This window comes from Benincasa hispida, chromosome 4, assembly GCF_009727055.1.
Source record: "Benincasa hispida cultivar B227 chromosome 4, ASM972705v1, whole genome shotgun sequence".
NCBI classification, from domain to species: domain Eukaryota; kingdom Viridiplantae; phylum Streptophyta; class Magnoliopsida; order Cucurbitales; family Cucurbitaceae; genus Benincasa; species Benincasa hispida.
Window position 1 is genome coordinate 45,169,846 of NC_052352.1, and position 20,047 is coordinate 45,189,892.

General features: G+C 26.7%; 2 protein-coding genes across 3 annotated transcripts; both read left to right on the forward strand.

The window, feature by feature from the left end:
- Positions 1–5,866: 5,866 nt before the first annotated feature.
- On the forward strand, positions 5,867–7,595 carry LOC120076764 (transcription factor MYB54-like). Of its 2 annotated transcripts, XM_039030666.1 has the most exons (3): positions 5,867–6,116; positions 6,730–7,128; positions 7,216–7,595. In XM_039030666.1, exons 1-3 carry the CDS (start codon positions 5,942–5,944, stop codon positions 7,440–7,442), a joined length of 801 nt encoding a protein of 266 aa, XP_038886594.1. In that variant the 5' UTR covers positions 5,867–5,941; the 3' UTR covers positions 7,443–7,595. The 2 variants fall into 2 exon arrangements, with proteins under 2 accessions (XP_038886594.1, XP_038886593.1); XM_039030665.1 differs by having other exon boundaries at positions 6,730–7,595.
- Positions 7,596–17,491: 9,896 nt separating this feature from the next.
- Positions 17,492–19,244, forward strand: LOC120075983 (basic blue protein-like). Its single transcript, XM_039029748.1, has 2 exons — positions 17,492–17,783; positions 18,784–19,244. Exons 1-2 carry the CDS (start codon positions 17,582–17,584, stop codon positions 18,981–18,983), a joined length of 402 nt encoding a protein of 133 aa, XP_038885676.1. The 5' UTR covers positions 17,492–17,581; the 3' UTR covers positions 18,984–19,244.
- Positions 19,245–20,047: the final 803 nt, after the last annotated feature.

Genomic DNA, 20,047 nt, shown 5'->3' on the forward strand with positions numbered 1-20,047 from the left:
ATTATACTCGCAACGTAGGTATTAATAAACATCCTTGGTTGTTGGTTAAATTTAGTTGGAGAGCTGAATACTACAAGTCTTACCTTTAATGAGTGACAAGGGCATATTGGTCTAATTTCGTGGAAAAAAAGTTTAATTTTTTTTTTTCAAACATTAGGGTTTATTTTTTATTAATATCATTTTTATTATGGTTAAGTGAACGGAACCTGTCTTATTTTGTTTATATAAATTCTAACAAGCAATCACCAAAGAGAAGTAATAAATAGTTGTAAATTGAACCACACAGAATACTCTTAACAAATTATAATTTAAAATTGAGCTAAACAAACATAAATAAAATAATAATAAGATTAATTAAAAAAAGCAATTAATTCTTATGGGTTACTTCAGCCATTTGTCGGTTAACACGTCAACATATTAGAACAAGTCGTATAGATGGCCTGTCTTACAGTTCGTTTGACAACTCCATATCTTGTTACTAATAACCTTTTTTTTTTTAATTATTATTTGTTTTGAATTTAATTCATTTGTAATATTCCTGTTTTTTCAAGAATTAATCAACAATTCACCTAATTTCTTCCTGTAAATAAATCACCTAAAATTCAAGAAAAAATTAACAAATTACAAACATGTCAAGAAGTTAAGAGCTTGTTTGGTAGAGAACTTAATTCTGTTTTACGTTTTCAGATTGACTGAGTTCGATAAGTATGTGTTTGGCAGACAAGTTGAATTCTATTTTTGAAAATTGTTATCGACTTTTGTGATCCAAAAAATGCAAATTCTGAAAACATCTCTATGTTTTCATTGTATCTAGATTTTGAAATTTGAATTTTAAAATGCAGAAGTATATTAAATGAAGATAAAAATATTTAGAATTACATTATGTCATGTTATAAACTCAATCCATTTTTTTTTAAATTATAATATGTATTATGTAATATATTGAAAATTATATAGTATTAAAAATTAATAATTACATAAATTTTTATAATATAAATCATATTCATATATAAATTAATAATAATTTGTTGTCAATTGAATATGGGTAACTACATCTAATTTTATGATTTATAAATATATAGTATCAAACACATTTTAAACAAAATATAATCCAATTTTTGAATCTGCTACCAAATATGTATATGAAAATATGAAATACAACTATGTTATTAAATTATTTATCAAATTTTCTACCAAACATATTCTGAAATTTTCAAAAAATAACATAATCAAAAGCCCAACTCATATTGAATATGAAATTAAAAAAAAAAAAAAAGTCAAAGGCATACTACATTTGTATAATTATATTGAAAGTTATTAACCATTTTAGAAATATATATTAAAATTATGTTATCGAGTGAATATTCTAAATTTTGAGGCATTAAGTCCAAATTCTAGTAATAATTAAGAATGAAGTTTTTTTTTTGGGACCAGAGACTCACCCCTCACAAAGTATGAATTTTAATACACTACCACATTTTATAACCTATCGTATTAGGGATGACCAAATCTATTATAATCCTAATGTGATGGTCATATGTATTGTGATAAAATCTTTTTCACAACAATACACGTTTTGTAACGTATAACGTTAGGAATGATCATGTGTAGCCCTAACGCGATATCGTCTTTATCACGATCTCCCTTTTTATCATAAAAAATACAACAAAGTATGAGAACAATGAGAAAAACACAACAGAAAGATTTTATCGCGATAAGAGTGACATCGTGTTATGGTTGCGATAGCCTTGGTCATTCCTAACACAATACAGTAGTACGTTATAACATAAACAGAAGGTTAGAATTTACACATTTGTGAAGGACGGATCATCAACATAAATGCACTTGTAAATGGTTCATTCGTATGAAAGATTCTTAAGAATGCCGAAATCAAACGTAGCCCAATGCAAATAATAATTTATTATAATTATTATTTATAAAATAGTAAAACAACGCAGCTAACTTAAGCACAATTCAATAGTTGTTACCTCCAACTTTATAATTAACAAGGCAATCCAACACTTGTTCAGGTTCAATTTCCGATCAATATTTTTCTTATTTTAATTCATTGATCATGATTAAAAAAGAATTACTAAAAATTATGGGTGGATTTTTTTTAGAAAAAGAAAAGAAAAGAAAAGAAAAAGAATCATTACAAAAACACACAACTATTACTGTTCAGTGTTCAATCGTAGGGAGTTTGACAATTAACTTAAATTAGTAGTTGATGGTAAATTAGCTAAAGATTAAGGAATAAAATGGTAGTATTAATTTACGTAAACAATACTTTACTTCAAATGATAGGTGAAGACTTCTTTACTTAGAACAAGAAATTTGGGTTGCCATGAAGTTTCTTCAACAAAATAGTATATATATATTTATATATATATATTGATCACTCCATAATAACTACATGAATCTTCTTATTAGATATGTGGACATACTATAGCGTATTGATTTTTGTTTTAACTTATTTAAGGAAAATCACTTTTTTAGGTCTGTTTGATAATCATTTTGATTTTTGTTTTTGTTTTTAAAAATTAAGCTTATGAAATACTACTTCCACCTTCAAATTTCTTGCTTTGTAATCTACTTTTCACCAATAGTTTAAAAAAAAAAATCAAGCCCAATTACGAGAACTAAAAAAAGTAGCTTTCAAAAAATTATTCTTGTTTTTTGAATTTGGCTAAGAATTCAACCATTGTGCTTAAAAAATATGCAAATAATTGTAAGAAATATTTATGAAATATGCTTCATTTTCAAAAACAAAAACAAAAAATCAAATGATTATCAAACGGGGCCTTAATCTTCAAGTTTTGAAGAATATATGTATTTGGTCCATGAGTTTTAAAAATGTATCTTTTTTTAGTCTTCGAAGTTTTAAGATTACGTGCATTTGGTCATCGAATTTTCAAATGTATTTTTTTAGTCAATGGATTTTTAAGAATAAGTTTAAAAGGTCTTTGAAGTATTTTTTTTTTTAATTTTTCAAAATAATGATATGATATTTAAAATTAGAAAAATATTTAAAAGGAATAATTTTAAAGATAGGGCAATTGTTAAACATTATTCTTCTAATTTAGAATAATAATAATAAATTATTTGAAGTAAACACATTTTTAAAAACCCAGGGACTAAAAAGATACATTTTGAAAACTTTGGATCAAACACGCAAACTTTTAAAAAACTTGAGGCTAAAGTGTACATTTTGAAATTTATGAACTAAATGCACCAATGATTAAAAATTATTCTTCTAATTTAAAATAATAATAATAAATTATTTGAATGACCTTTTAAACATATTCTTAAAAATTTAGAGACCAAAAAGATACATTTTGAAAATTTAGAGATCAAACACACATATTCTTAAAATTTTGGGAACTAAAAAGATACATTTTGAAAATGCATCCATTCTTTAAACCTTAGGATTAAAAAAGTTTTTTTTTAAAAAAATATTTAATTGTTCAATAAAGCTACATATATACAATAAATATATATAAAATATTAACAGATACACACACAACAAATTTGTCATAGAAAATTAGAGAGATTGAAAAAAAGAATAGAAAGAAAAAGAATGATATATATATTGGAAAAGGTTAGGTGTATGTTTGTTTTAAGAAGGTGAGAGAAAAGGTACGTCATTGTTTTCATAACAAAGACATTCGGTTTAACAAAATTATATGGTCAGTTTTCGGGTACAAATTAAGCAGCTGCTAATTAAGTAATGCTTAATAAAAACTAAAAGCCATTCCCAACCCTTTTCTTTACATACAGAAAGATGAGATTATAATTTATGTGGAGTTGGCTAATAACCGCAGCTATTATATAAACTCTCTAATCTTAAAAGCGCTTTAAATTTTGTAATCTGTACTATTCTTTCTAAAAAAAATTATTCTTCTTCTACCCTTTAGATGTAGCTAACATATGGTTAATGAACTTTATAAACCTTTATGTCAATCTCTTTTGCTTTACGTTTTATATTTATCTTTCATTGTCGATTCTTACCGCTAATATTAACAACCATTGAGAACCCATATTGAACGTGTAGGTATATTTTTTCTCCTCAAGATCCCATATTGAAAAAACGAAAAGAATCCATAATCTTTATAAATACATGAGGTACTCCTCGCATCGTGAGTTGGTATTGATATAGAACACTATGTTTATCTAATATTAGCATTTCCGACTACACAAAAATTGAGATTTAATAAAAATAAATGGTTAACTCAAAGAGGCACTATCTTGATGGACACGTTATGATCTTACTTTCTAAGTTTTTAGATGAAACTTTTGGCCTTTTACACATATGTATCTAATATGATCTAATTTTACAAAAACAAGCCCTTAATTCAAATAAGCTTTTTAAGTATTTCCACAAATAAAATACTACACAATGAAATTTGGTAGTAAAACAAGGCTATTAATTGTAATTTCAAGATGAAATGTCATCAAATTAATGATTTAACATATATAATAATAATTAAGATGATAATGGTGTTGTAATTAATTTGAGGTTTAGTTTAAATAAAGATTGCCTCCATTTTAAGTGTGCACCTGCATACATAGTCAAAAACAACTGCGCCACATGATGACAACAACAAAATAAAGGGTTTATTGGAGAAACCAAAAACATATAATATAAACTTATATTGCTCGAGAAAAAATAAAATAAATATAAGTTAATTTTTAAGGCATACATATATGTGTGTGTATATATATATTTCAGGTACCATGCATGCATGAGAATTAATAATAACAAGAAATGAACGAATTTAGTTATTATATTATATTGAATTAAAGTTTATTTAAATATTATATGATCTAGTGTAAACAAATTATGATGTAAATTAGAAAAATGTGTTGAAGAAAAAAAGAAGGGATTTTATATATTTAGGAAACAAGTCATTGCACTAGGAGAGACGTCACTTTAAGTTAAAAACCGAAAGCTGCCCTCTTTGGCAAACGTGTATAGGCTATAGAAGAAAAAAAGAAAAAAAAAAAAGAAAAGAAAAAAAGAGTTTGATGAGACAATAAGATAACAAAGAATTTTAGAAATAGGGAAAAATCTTTTTTTGGCTTCTAGATTTTGGATTTAGTTTTAAATTGTTCTCGAGGTTTCAAGATGTTAACCTTTTTGTTCCTAAGTTTTGAGTTGGATTTCAATTTAAGTCTTTCGGCCTTATCTTTGAGAGATTTGAGTTTTGTTTCAATTTGATTCGAGATTTCAAGATTTATACTTTTCAACTCGAGTTTTCACTAAATATACTCACTTTAGTTTTTGACGTTAATGTTTGTTAATTAATCTAAAATAATTACTAATTGAAAATTTAAAATAACTTTTAAATCTTTTAAATTAATTAGTAGATATTAACACTAAATATTGAAAAGGAGCATAATTTAGTGAAAAATCGAAGTTATTTTTCTCTAAGAAAAATTATTAAATGAGATTTTCATAACTGAATCTTAATTTAAACCTAAAGTTGAATATTACAATTTAGGGTAAGGGATTTGAACTACATATCTCGAACAGACTCATATGTTAATTGAGCTATACTTGAATTGGCAGCACATTCTTTAATAATCACTAAAAACATAAATTCGAGATAATTTTATAAGTCTCTTGTTGATATATCAGATAATGTAAAACTGTGAGACACATTATGGTAACCTAGACACGAAAATAAGAGAGCATGTATGTAAATATAAAAAGTATATAATAAAATAAAAATTGTCGTGTGAAAGCAACAAAAGTGACTGGCTATCCACAACCCCCTCGGCTCTTAAACCAACCCCACTTTGCTTTTATTACTCTGTTGCTAGTCATTTCTTTTCTTTTATTCCATCGCTACAACACCTCTTTTTCTTCTTCCATTGATTAGGGTTTTCTGGTTCTTTCATTATTTTAAGACTTAGAAGGGTTTGTCCTTGATGAATTTTGATGATCATGAAGGATTCTAGGGATAATCTTCATCTTAATTATCATGATCAATATAAATCTTCTTGTCCAAGAGGCCATTGGAGGCCTGCTGAAGATGAAAAGCTTCGTCAATTGGTTGAACAATATGGTGCTCAAAATTGGAATTCCATAGCTGAAAAACTTCAAGGCAGATCAGGTACTTATTATTCATCACCAACAAAAAAATTGAACTTTTTTTTCCTCTCTAATTTGTTCTTAATTATGATCAATTCAAATTTCTATCCATCTCTTTATCACTTTTTCGTTTCTTTTTTCTCTTAACCCCATCGAGGTTGTTTGTGTTTGGAGTAATTGTACGGATTAATAAAGTTGGTAAAATAACTAAAACTAGTAAATTAAACCAAACCCACATCAATTTTCTTTTAATTTTGTTATTTTTCTGTCAATATTTTTTTAAATAAGAAACTAGAGGAAAAAATGATCGGAATATACACGAGGATATCTCAATTAGGTCAATATATCTTTAACGCCTTTAACGTACCTCAAACTCAAAAGTGACGTGTACGAGCTAGAGGAGAGCTCAATCTAATAAAAACAAAATACAAATAAAAAGGCTAGAGATGCTTTGTGTGTATGTGTGTATGAGTAAAGGGTTTGTTTTAAAAAGGGGTTAAATTTCTAAATTTGTTATCTCAATTTGATTTGAAGTGTTTAGTAAATCCTTTAATTTTGATATTGATTTAAGGAAAAAAAATAGTGTGGTGTAATTAAATTAAATTAATGATGATTGTTGTTGTTGTTTATGTTAGGAAAGAGTTGTAGATTGAGATGGTTTAATCAACTTGATCCAAGAATCATTAGAAAGCCATTTAGTGAAGAAGAAGAGGAAAGGCTATTGGGAGCTCATAGAATACATGGAAATAAATGGTCACTTATTGCAAGATTATTTCCTGGTAGAACTGATAATGCTGTGAAGAATCATTGGCATGTTATAATGGCAAGAAAGCAAAGAGAACAATCAAAACTTTGTGCCAACAAAAGAACTTATCAACAATTTTCAGCTACTTCTTCTTCTTCTAATTTTCTCAACCAAACAACCTCAACAAATCATCCTCAATTTAGTACTACAACCATTCTTGTTTCTGACGACGACAACAACAACTCCCACAAAGATGGAATGATTTGGAATTTCAGACAAAGCTTCAAAGGTTATTCAGACAATAATATTCTCTATAGATCTCATTTTAATGATAAGAATAATTATTACTATTGTCCTAATTCATCATCATCATCAGCTAGATTTCGCTTCCCAAATAATAAAATTCCTTTTGGGGTTTTTGAATTTGGTAGCAAGATTTGCCCCTCAACTACAACACTTATGAAGAAGTTCATGGCTAACAATGATAATAATCATGATTATCATCTTCATGCTCAAGATCAATCACAAGTACAAGAAGAGGAATCTCTTAAGGACAAGGATATTCCCTTCATAGATTTCCTTGGAGTTGGAATTTCTTCTTGATATCATCTAATTAATTACTTCTTGTTACTTTTATTCATATATACACATACCATATATGATCCTCTTATGTGAAAATTAAAGGTAGGTTTTTTTTTTTTTTTTTTTTTAGTTTTATATATATAAACCCTTTTCCCCATCCTATGAGATGGTATTATAAAGGAATGACTTTGATTTTCATGCATAAGTTTTGTTTGTTAGTTTTTCATTGGATTTTCTCATTTTTCAATCTCCATTTCTTTCTTGTCTTGTCTTCAATTATCATCAATTTCCAAAGTGCATAGGTTTTTGTATATGATGATATAATTTATGGGTTATGAATCTTTACATGTATCCTAATGTATATTTATCTTGGTGGGTATATGCATGTCTTATATAGGTTGATACAATAATTATTTTCAGTGCAAAATATATATATATATATATTTGAAAATTTGGATATATACCATGGCTAAGTTAAGATAATTTGAATAATTTGAATGTGTTTTTAGCAAGGATTAAAAGAAAAGTTTAAGAATATGCAGGTAAAATTAAGCTCAATTAGGTAATGGGAAGCTTGTGTGTGTTAAATTGTTGAGAGATATGACATTAGTATAAACTGTCCATATCAGTAGATTTAAAGAAGCCTATCAATATGGTTGTAAGAAACTTATAACCAACTTCATCACTTTGATACTTCTTATTTATTGGATTGTAAATATAATTATATCAAGTTAGGAGACTTGATTTTCATTTGCTTTGATTATTTGGCTAAATAATTGTTATTTTAAAGTCTTATTTCTTGCTAAATAATTGTTTCTAGTCTTTTACAAGTTTCATGTTTTTAGTTCACTTTTCACTTTTTTCCCCTTTTATGTTAACTATTTCTCTAATCAAAAGTAACAATTTAACGAAAAATTAAAGAAATGTGAGATTAAGGAAATTTTTTACAAATAAAAAAAAATGTCAAACTATTTACGAAAATAGTAAAAAAAACACTTATAGACATTGATAGATTTTTATCAACGCCTATCAGTGATAGACTTGTATCAATGATAAACTTCTATGAGTTTCTATCACTGATAGAATTCTATCGGCGTCTATCAGTAATAGACGGAGAAGGGAGAAGATGATTAAATCTTATTATTCTGCATAAATAGTTTCCTTTATTTTTCTATTTTTGAAAATCTCCCTAAGATATTTATTATTAAACTAAATTCAAAATATATCCTGGTAAAAACACTTGTCCATATTATTTTATTCGACACAAGATAGGTTTGTTGCTAATTGAAATAGATATATCAAAGTTACTCACTTTATAAAGAAATACCAAAACAATAGGGGATCCATGAAAATGTCCCAAGTGAGTTGTAATATGTTTTGTTATTTTTAAACAAAGAAAATAAAGGATGGAAGGGAACAAATATCCGTACATCTAAACTAGTTTGATACATCGGAATTAAAGAGTAATAAAGCAAACAACAAGCACTTATATCGTATTGATCTATCAAGTCATCTTTAAGTTGTGGTAGAACTCCACAAGCTTATAGGATATATAAGACAAATCTTGAAACTGGTTGGTTTTGGAAAAGATGAACCGACCTCAAAATCTTTATAAAATACGCAAGTTACTTTTTTCATAGATTCAATTGGTTTTGAGATAGAATATATGTATTTTTATCTAATATGATATTAGAATTCATGAAAATAAAATGGGTATCGATTGGTAAAAAAAAATAGATTCAACCTCGAAATGGTGAATTAAAGAGACAACACTTTGAGATCCGGATAAAGACCTAGATCTAGCTAAAGATGGGACGTAGATCTAGCTAAAGATAAAATTGGGATAATTTTTATGTTGTAAGTTTATTACCTAAATATAAAGTTTGGGATTAAACTAAACCTAGCTAGCTAGTGACATATGGCATGTCTCGATGTTCTTACTTGTTAAGACAGATATAAAGCCTAATATCATAGAACTGATCACACATGAGATTATGATTTTTAGGCTTACAAGTTTGGGACGCGACTTTCTTGTCGTTTATCATAGGACAATGAAGATGTGTTTGGTTTAAATTTTTAAGTGTTTAATTTTGAAAATAAATCATTTTGAAAAAAATTTGAGTATTTGACAACCACTTAGAAATAGATTTGGGAACACTTTAAAATATATTTTAAATAATTTTTATCAAAAGAGATAATATGATTTTTTTTCCCTAATCAATCCAAACATACTTTTAGTCTCTCATTCATATTTTTGCAATGCTACAAAAATATATGACAGTTTCTTACTCCTCCCATGCATCGAAACAAAGGACCATCAAGTGTCTCCTAGAATTACTTATTCATCTATCAATAATTCATATATACACTCTCTGAAATTCTTCCTAAGAATGTATTTCCACGTTAGTATATATCCACTCTTTATACGTAAGCTCTTTTTTTCTTTTTTGTGCAAATTGCAAAAATAACCACATGTTGTAGTATGATGGTAGTTGCAATTATTCTCTCAAACTTTTCAATTGTAAAAATTGGATTCTCAAACATTTATAAGTGTTAAAATTAGACTCTCAAATTTATAATAGTTGTAGAAATTTGACCTCTAAAATGATAAGAATTAAACCTTCAAATTTATACCATTGTTACAATTTCTACAATTACATAAGTTTGGCGATCCAATATTAACACTTAAATAAGTTTAATTTCAATTGATTAGTTGACATGTTACATTTATCCCAGCTCGAGGTATATAACTTGTTGCTAACAAAATCAAACATATTATAAGCATGCTACTATGCTTAGAACTAGTCAATTCCTAAGGTCCCGTTTGGTAACCATTTGATTTTCGATTTTTATTTTTAAAAATTAAATTTATTTCATCCACCTTTTGACTTGCATCTTTAACTACAATGGTTGAATTCTTGACCAAATTCATGAAACAAAAAAAAAAAAAATGAAAGCTACGTTTTTTTACTTCTCAAAGTTTGGCTTGGTTTTTTAAATCATTGGTGAAAAGTAGATAATAAAAGAAGAAATTTGAATGTGGAAGTAGCATACATAGACTTAATTTTCAAAACAAAAACAAAAAATAAAATGATTACTAAATGAGCCTAAACAATTGTGTCTAAAATTTACAAATCATCTTTTTTTTTTTTTTTACTTTTAGTGTTCAAAATAATCACTTGATCGAAAAGATTAATTACATATAAAAGGATAAAATTGAAATTTTGGATCAGGGTAAAGAAATAACATATAAAAAAATATATATATTTCTATTAAGAGCGTGACTAATAAATTAAAGTTTCATACATGAATATATAAGTGTGAGATAATATTTGGATTTGCTATGAAACCTAATATTGAGTAAAATATTACAATTTCAATAGCCAAAAAAACCAAACAAGTGGTAAAAAGGACATCTAAACTTCCCAACATTTGATTTATTTATTTTGCCTCTCCTAGTAGAATGTATTGTCTTTGATTCGAGGTGTCATCTTTGAAAGTCTTTGAAAGATGTAAGATTTATAGTAAGATAAGTTTGATTTATTGGAAAGAAAATGTCTACGGTCCTAATTGATACATTAATTCTTCCACCTTTTCTAAGAACCCTAAATTTCAAACTCTTTTGCCAAACCCTAAAATTCCTCGTTCCATAAACAGAAAAGAATATCTTGTATCTTGGTTTAAAAATCAAATCCTACTTATTAACTTCTATGTAATAATCATTTAATTTTTAGTTTTTTATTTTTTGGAAGTTAATATATTGGATTTAAAAAATTTGTATTTAGGGTGTATAGTTGTAAGATGGAGTTTTTTTGATATATGTGTAAAATAGAGAAAGAGAGTAACGTGAAGTTTCTCGATAGATATGTTAACTTCAATAATGTTTAATTATTATTAAAGTTGAGTTGTTTAACACAAAACTTACGAAATTGGTCGGCCAAACACCCCCTTCTATTTTCTTTCAATTTCTTCCGATGATTTTCTATTTTCTTGAGTAAAATAGTTGAATTTTAGCAAATTTTAAAAACAAAAATAAGCTTTAAAAACTTCTTCTTTTTTTTTTTTTGTTTGTTTTCAAAACTTGGCTTGAGTTTTGGAAACATTGATAGAAAAATATATAACTTAGCAAGAGTGGAAGATGTGTTTGTATGTTTACTTTTCAAAAACTAAAAAACTAAAAATCAAATTATTACCAAACCAGACTAATCTTTTTTTCATATTTTGTTTTGTTATAGTTTGATATTGTGGGATGGAAGATTGAATCCATTGACATTTAGAAGTAGATGTCTTATCCACTCAGTTATGTTACACATTTTCTTTTCTATAGTGTTTATATATATTTGAAATATGTAATGTATTAATTCTTTTGTCACAAGGTTTACCAAGCTCTCTCATTGGTTAAGACATCTTACTCTTCTTTTACAAGATTGTAGTTTGTGTTGATCTAAAAAAGAGATATCGTATATTAGAATATTTGATTTCGTTTTCATGTTAACTATCAACTTGAACCAATTCAACTAATTGTTAAAATATGTGTTGTTAACCTAGGTTGGAGGTTCAAATTTCAAGATTTCTGAAAAATATTGAAATTCAATATTGCGTAGATTATACAAGGTAATTGTTTTAAATGGTAAAACTACTGAAAATATTTTTAAGTATAACAAAATTCAGACATCAACGATAAACTATGATAGATCACGATAGATATTTATCACTGATACTGATAGATGTCTATTGTGATTTATCCTAATATATTTATGATAGATAGTGAAATTTTGTTATATTTATAAATAAGTTGGTTGGATTTGAAAACCGCCCTTATATGAATACAGACAAAAAAAAAAAAAGGAAAAAAGAAAAATGGGAGAGAGGTTTTTTTGGTCAACTTCAAAATAAAGGAATTATGGAAACTGACTTGAAAAATGAAAACTAACCTGAAAAGTAATAAGTGGAGGTCAATTAATACTTGAGTTCTGAAATTTGGTTTCTTCAGCTTTTTTTATTAGTATAAATATAAATACCCCTTGAAGCAAAATGGAGTAATTATTAACATTCTTTGAATTAAATTAATAAATGCCAAGTATTAATTTGGTCATTACTGTAGAATAAATAGACCCATCTTTATCTTAATGGAAAGGGATTGAAGTTTTGATTGCTTATATACCTGGAAAAATACCTTTTTGGTCTCTAAATTTTGGATGTAATTTCTATTTTCTCTCTAGATTTTAAAAAAATTATATATTTAGTCCCTAACTTTTGATTTTAATTTCAATTTAGTCTTTAAGTTTTACAATATTACAATTTTACCATCGACATTTGAGTTAATTTGTTTCAATTTAATCCTAAGTTTTAGAATTTACAATTTTAATCTTAATTTTAGACTAAATATTTGCATTCTATCTTTAATAATAATGTAGGTTAATAAATTTAAAATAATAAAAATAATTATAATAAATTAAGTTTCATTATTTTCTCACTTTTAAATTTAAATTTAAGATTTTGCTTCATCATTATTTTAAGGTAATTAATTAATATTGACATCAATGATTGAAAATTAGTACTACTTTACCAAAAATCAAGATTAAAAATATAAAATTTTGAAACATAAAGATCAAATTGAAATAAAACTCAAATCTCAAAGATAAAATTGTACTATTTTGAAATGTAATAGGCTAAATTGAAACAAAAATCAAAACTTAAGGACAAAATCTGTAACATTTTGAAATTTAGAGACCAAATAGAAACTAGACCTAAAACGTAGAAATAAAAAAAAAAAAAAAAAAAAAGTATTTTTCATAATATTTATATTTTGGTTATTGTTGAACCAAACCACTTTGTGAACCAGCCAACCGGTTCGGCTTTGGTCTATGATTGATGACCAAACGATGAACCGGCAGAGAAAAGGATGAAAACGAAATGACTTCTTTAATAAGGAAAATTTCAAAATAACTACGAGTGTAACATCATAATCTATGATTCTCTAATTTACTAGTTTAAATAATAACTAGCTCTCTCTTTTTTCTTTTTCTTTTTTTTTTCTTTTGAGAAAAATAATAATAATTAGCTTTTTTTTTTTTTTTGAAGCAATAATAATAATTAGCTCTCTTTTAAGTTTTAGCTATTTGGTGATCGATATTTATAATAATCATTGGTCTAACTGTTTGCCTTTTTGTTATTTAACAATATTATATTTGTTTTTTATTTTTTGAAATCATTACCTTTACCTTTTTTCTTTTTTCTTTTCATTTTTTTTTTTTGAAAAGCAAGGATGTAATAAACTTATCGAAGCAATAAATAAATATTTTTTTAGTTTAATGTGTAAGTGAAATCATCTCCACGCAATAATGACGTCAGACTTCTATATGCTTAAAGATTTTTATACGCACCTTTTCAGTTCTCCTTTTTCCCTCTTTTGAAAAGCCATCATAAAACAACTAAAACAGAACCAACAAATACCTAAAAAATAGCTGAGGAAATAGAAATGTCCCAAAAAAAACAACACAAAATTTTCAAACTCAACCATCGCACCAACAAGATGTTGGACATGGACAACCTCATTCACCCATCTCAACACCAAACGATCGATACAATTCGAATTGCATCAAAGAAGGCGATAATCTCCTCAAATAAATTCAACAACTTCAAAACATCGCCCCCACCTGATTAACCACATTCACAAGATCAACATAATCCGATTTCACACGAATAAAGGGGAATCATAAGAACTAATTAACTCGACGAGTGAAACCAAACAAGCCTTCAATAACAACAAGAATTTCAAGGTTCTCGATATCCCATTTACGCTCAACCTAGACACAACTAGCAAAGATCAAAGACCTAACAGGATCATGCACAATCCAAGACCCGATGGTTACGTGAAGCGTCAATATTCATTTTCCATCTACGATAATAGCTATGTAAGGAAGAGGAAAAGAACAGTCAAAACTTTTTGGTAAACTTGCACCTCCACATCAAATAAGCTTGTGTAGTCAATGACAACTCCCTAGTTGAGAATGGGAGAGTGTGTGAGGAAGAATTTGAATCAAATTACGAAGGTTAGTCATGCATTTAGGCTTCGTTTCATAATTATTTAGGTTTCGTTGACTAACTATTTGGTTTTTGGTTTTTAGTCTTTTAAAATTAAGCCTCTAAACATTCATTTCATCTCTAAATTTCTTACTTTTTTATCTAGATTTTTACCATTATGTTTTAAAAATAAAGCCAAATTTTTAAAACTAAAAAACATGGTTTTTAAAACCTTATTTTTGTTTTTGGAATTTAGTTAAGAATACAACTCTTATGCTTAAATAAGATATAAATTATTGTAAGAAATTTGACGAAATAAACTTATTTTCAAAAACTAAAAACAAAAAACGAAATGATTACTAAATGGGACTTTAGTTTTTAAAATTAAGTTTGCAAACATTATTTATAACCCATTATTTTCTTTATTTTTTTATTCACTTTTTATTAATATTTTAAAAACTCAAGCCAAAATTTGAAAAGATTTCAAAAACTTGTTTTTGTTTTTAGATTTTGATTAATATAATTCAAAAAAATTTTTTCAAGAAATGTGAAAATCATAGTATATACTAGTTTCGAAATATCGATGTTGATGGAAATATCGAGGTCCCAATTTTATGTAAATATCGACGAAAATATCGATATAAATGGAAATTTCGAGAAACTTTATAGAAATTAATGAAAATTGATGGAAATTGGTGGAAATTGTTATACTTGATGAAACTTTGGTTTGTGGCTGAACTAGACTATAATTAACCAATTTTAATGATTATTTATATAAAATAAGACAACATTTAAATGTATATTGTAAAATATCTACCTAAATGTCGATGCGAGAGCAGAAATTTAAAAAAATAAAAAATAATTACAAAATAATATCAAATATTGGAAATCAATTACAAAATTAAAGGATACGAAATATTTGCATATAAATTAATTGTAAATTGTTTATTATAAAATAAAGTGGATACAAAAATAAAAAATCATAGCATTAAACTAACACAATATAACATATTAAGAATAAAAAAAAAATGAAAAAGAGAACTCTACAGTAGATAGAGCTTGAGAGAAAAATGAGATGTCACATTAGTTCAAGTTTGAGATGAAATTATGTGAAAATTCAATAGAAAATGATTGAATGAAAATATGCAGTTTCTTGAAAATAAAGATTTTGTATGACAAAAGAGAAAAAAAACTCCCTTGGAACAACACGACAGCTATACCCTTGAGCTAGTATAGCTAATTGCTTAAAGAAAAACTCGGAGTTTCAAAATTTTGAACAAAATCAAGAAATCGGAAGGAAATCAAAATTTCGAGCATATCAAAATCTTGAAAGGGTGAGATTTCAATCGAAATTTTGGACTATGACTATATGTAAAATTCAAGAGAAGGCAAGTATAAATATTGACAACATAAAACTAATAACAAAATTATTAGTCAGTTATTGCTAATGCATTAGTGAACTCTAATTTTTACTTGCATAATTAATTAGTGATAATATATATGAGAGAGAAATAATATTAGATTTTGAGAATAAATCTTATGAGTAATTAATTGACAATATAAGTGGGACAAGGACACGACCTTAATTTTGTCACCTACCTACTCAAGAACACAAGTAGCACCTCTACGTTTGTTTTTCCTTTTATCAACATTTTGCATTTAAAGGCAGTCGGTGGATACATAATTTTACAATTCTTTCTTTTTTTAACCGGAGGCATATATTTTTGGTAAATTTTTATCGATATAAAAAATATCAAATTATTTATAAAAATATATAAATATATATATATATATAAGTATATATATAACCGATACGGATAGATTTCTATCTGCATCCATCACATAATATCAATTATAGACTTCAATTTCTATCACGAATAGATATTGATAAATTTCTATCAATCTCTATAAAAAAAAAAAAAAATTTTACTATTTCGTGTAAATAGTTTCTCGTATTTTTCTATTTTTGAAAATTTTTCTATATTTTTTAGCCATATATTATACGTGGTAAAATATTTTTATTTTATTTGTAGTTTGTAAAGATGAATAGAATATAGAATTAGGTGAAACTATTATCTCATACATATCTCAACTAATTAAATTATATTTAAGTTGACTCATGATTCGCTTAAATTAAACCTGAAGAATCTATTCATACAACCAATTATTATAAATTAGGTAAGAAATCAAATTTAACTCTATGAATTTAATTTCATCAAATTGTGTTACAATTATAATCTTGAACTTTAAAAGGTTATGCAATTTTAACTTTCTAATAAGTTTCCACTCCAAATATAGTAGAAAAACATCTCTTATACATTTAATAAATTGAAAAGCATATTGTAGATGAGATAATGTTATATTTACATTTATCTATTATCTCAAGTCTTTGGATCAAATGTTGATTTAACATGATATCACATTACATATAATAATATTATTTTTTCTATCATTAATATTGATTTTCACTTATTAGATTTATGAAAGGGTGGGACCCTTTCTTTAAGACCCAAAATCAGTACTTAAGAGAAGAATTTTTCTACTATCCCTAGAATTCTGTCTTACACACTATGTCCTCAACTATCTATCCCGTCTTACTCTTGAAATGGAAGACTTACTGAGTCAGCACCGTTGAGTCAACTCTCACCTATTATCTAAGGATAATTTCAAATAAATAAAAGTTCATAGTTAGCTCAGGATCAAGGTTAAGTTACCTAGGTCATCGCTATAAAAAAATCAGTAAACAATGTTATAAAGTAAGGGTGACTTATTTCTTAGTCGATCTTATGCGGTCGTCGAACACTTGCTGATGGGAGTAGAGTATGAGTCAAATTTGAATGAATTGAGGGATTGTAAAGTCGAGAATAGTGGGGATTGCCCATCCATGGGAGTAGTTGGGATGAAATGAATTGCAAAAGACATGGGGTGAGTAAAAAAGTCACCAACTTTTTCCAAAATTTTCTGCATCCCATTAAATACATTGGACCCCACTGAATAAACTTTGGGTTATAATTGTTTATAAAATGGCCTCCTTCCCATTGCCCATTTGTTTCACAATATAGTAATTCCCTCCCAAAACAAAACCAAAAAAAAAATAATAATAACAAATTTAAATAAAAGACTAAAAAAGAAAAATGGGAATAATTAAGGTGGGTGAGGGAAGAGGCAGTGCAGTCGGAAGAGCCGTCGTTGTTGCCGCCGTTATCGGGTTGGTTATGATGTCTCAGTTCGAAAGCGTGGAGGCAGTCGTTTACGTTGTCGGCGATTCCCGTGGATGGACTTTTAACGTCCAAGATTGGCCCAAAGGAAAACGTTTTCGTGCTGGCGATATTCTCAGTAAGTCCTTCTTCTTCCACCACATTTTTATAAGGGAAAACGAAAAACAGTCTTTAATTTTCGTTTTTATCCTTAAATTTTAAAATATTACATTTTCTTTTAGTACAATAACTATAAATGGGAGGCTCGAATCTTCGAGGAGGAAGATGATACTGATTAGTAAATCTAAACTTTTTTTTTTTTGAATTTTGAGAATTTTTTTTAAAGATTTGGAAATTTATACATTTTCCATTTAATTTCCATCTTTGGTGTTAATTTTTATTAATTAATTTAAAAGAAATATTAAACTAATTTAGTAACAATTAAAATATTATTTTTAGTGTTCCAACTTTAGTTTGTATTCTTTTAATAAACCTTAAGTTATTAGAAATTAATTTTTCAATTTTTTTTTTTAAATACATAGCTTGCCAATTGAGAGGAACTTTTGACTCTTTATTCAAAATTGTAGATCTTCTGTTAGTTGAGTTACGTTTATATTATACCATCTTTATCAAATTTGGTTATATAATAATGACAATAACAATAATTTTCATGAAAATGATACCATTTGTGACTAAATTTCCAAAATTTACAATCAAAAGACTAGAAGATTATAATATATATATTTTTTTTAAAAAAATCAATGACCAAAACTTAAGATTTTATTAAAAATACGTTGATTAAAATTAAAATAATAAAAATGATATTTTAAGCTACCTAAATTAATTCGTTTTCACTTATTTTTCGTCACTATCAAAATTAACTAAAAAATCACTTGACAAATTGTAAAGATAAATATAATGGTGTGAGTTGTGAGGATGAGATTTTGGAATATATTTTCAAGTGCTTAATTTAAAAAATAAATTATTTTAAAAAAAAAAATAGAATATTCGATAATTATTCAAGATAGCTTTTGAAATGTATTTTAAACTATTTTTATTGAAAATATTTAAATAAAAATATTTTTGTTTAAAAAAAAAAATCTCAAGTCAATCGAGACCGACACTTAAATTGTTTGCAGAGTTTAATTACAACCCGACATTTCATAACGTGGTGGTGGTGAACCAAGTTGGGTACGCCAGCTGCAGAACTCCGGCGGGTGCGAAAGTGTACAAATCCGGCAGCGATCAGATAAAGTTACCCAAAGGAAAAAGCTTTTTCATCTGCAACTTCCCCGGCCACTGTGAGTCCGGCATGAAGATTGCCGTCGATGCTCTCTAAAATTACTTCCCAACGACGAACCCTACCCTTACTCACTTTATTTACTGCTGTTAAAATAAAAAGTAAAACTCTGTCGTCCTTTATTTATAATTCATATATTGTGCGTCTTTTGCTTTTTCTATGCCAACTGTCGTTTCTTTCCTCCACCACATAAGATTTTTCTTGTTTTTTTTCCTTTAATTTTTCTGTATGTGTTCGATTTTAGCAAAATATTCGAATTATTATATACCTAATAAATTCAAGAAAGTGATGCACTCCAAATACTATGTTAAAAAATCTAATACATATATATATACACATTGGTGTCAAATCATCTCAATTTAAAGTATTTTAAATTTGATGTATTAGTTCAATTATCTAAATGGTATAATATTTTCGAAAAATACTTTTATAATCGGGATCGATGAGAGGATTACTTTTGTGTTATTATAATAATTTTTCATACAATAAATTTTGTTTCGATGATCATGTATTCTCAGTTTTATTACTTTATTTTAGTTTTTCTATTTATTTGTGCAATGGTAATGGGAGGTTTATCCTAGGTATGTTTATAAAAAATTCACATTTCAATTACTTTAAGTTCACCGTGGGTTTAGTTGTAATAACTATCATCATTACAGTAATTTCTGATGTTTATTATTGTTTTTGAAAAAATTTGAAATGGTTACAAGTTTGAGTCATTAATGCACATTTGTGTTTACTCGATAACTTTCTTAATTTTATGTTTATGTGTCTCGAGGTCCACTTATACACACCTCAATTAATCTCACGAAACAATTTACATGATCCTACAATTAGGAGTGTTTAAAAAATCGATTAACCCAACCCAACCCGTACAATTTGGATTGGGTTATCAACTCATTTGGGTTGGGTTGGATTCAAATAAATGAAAATTTTATAGGTTGGGTTGGTTCATAGGTTCACTTGATATAATCCAAACCAACCCAAGTTTATTATTAACTTTAAAATATATTTTTATTATTACTTATAACACAATTATTTATACATATATTGATTTTTATTTTATTTAATTCCAATATTCTTTAAATAATTTATTCTTCAAC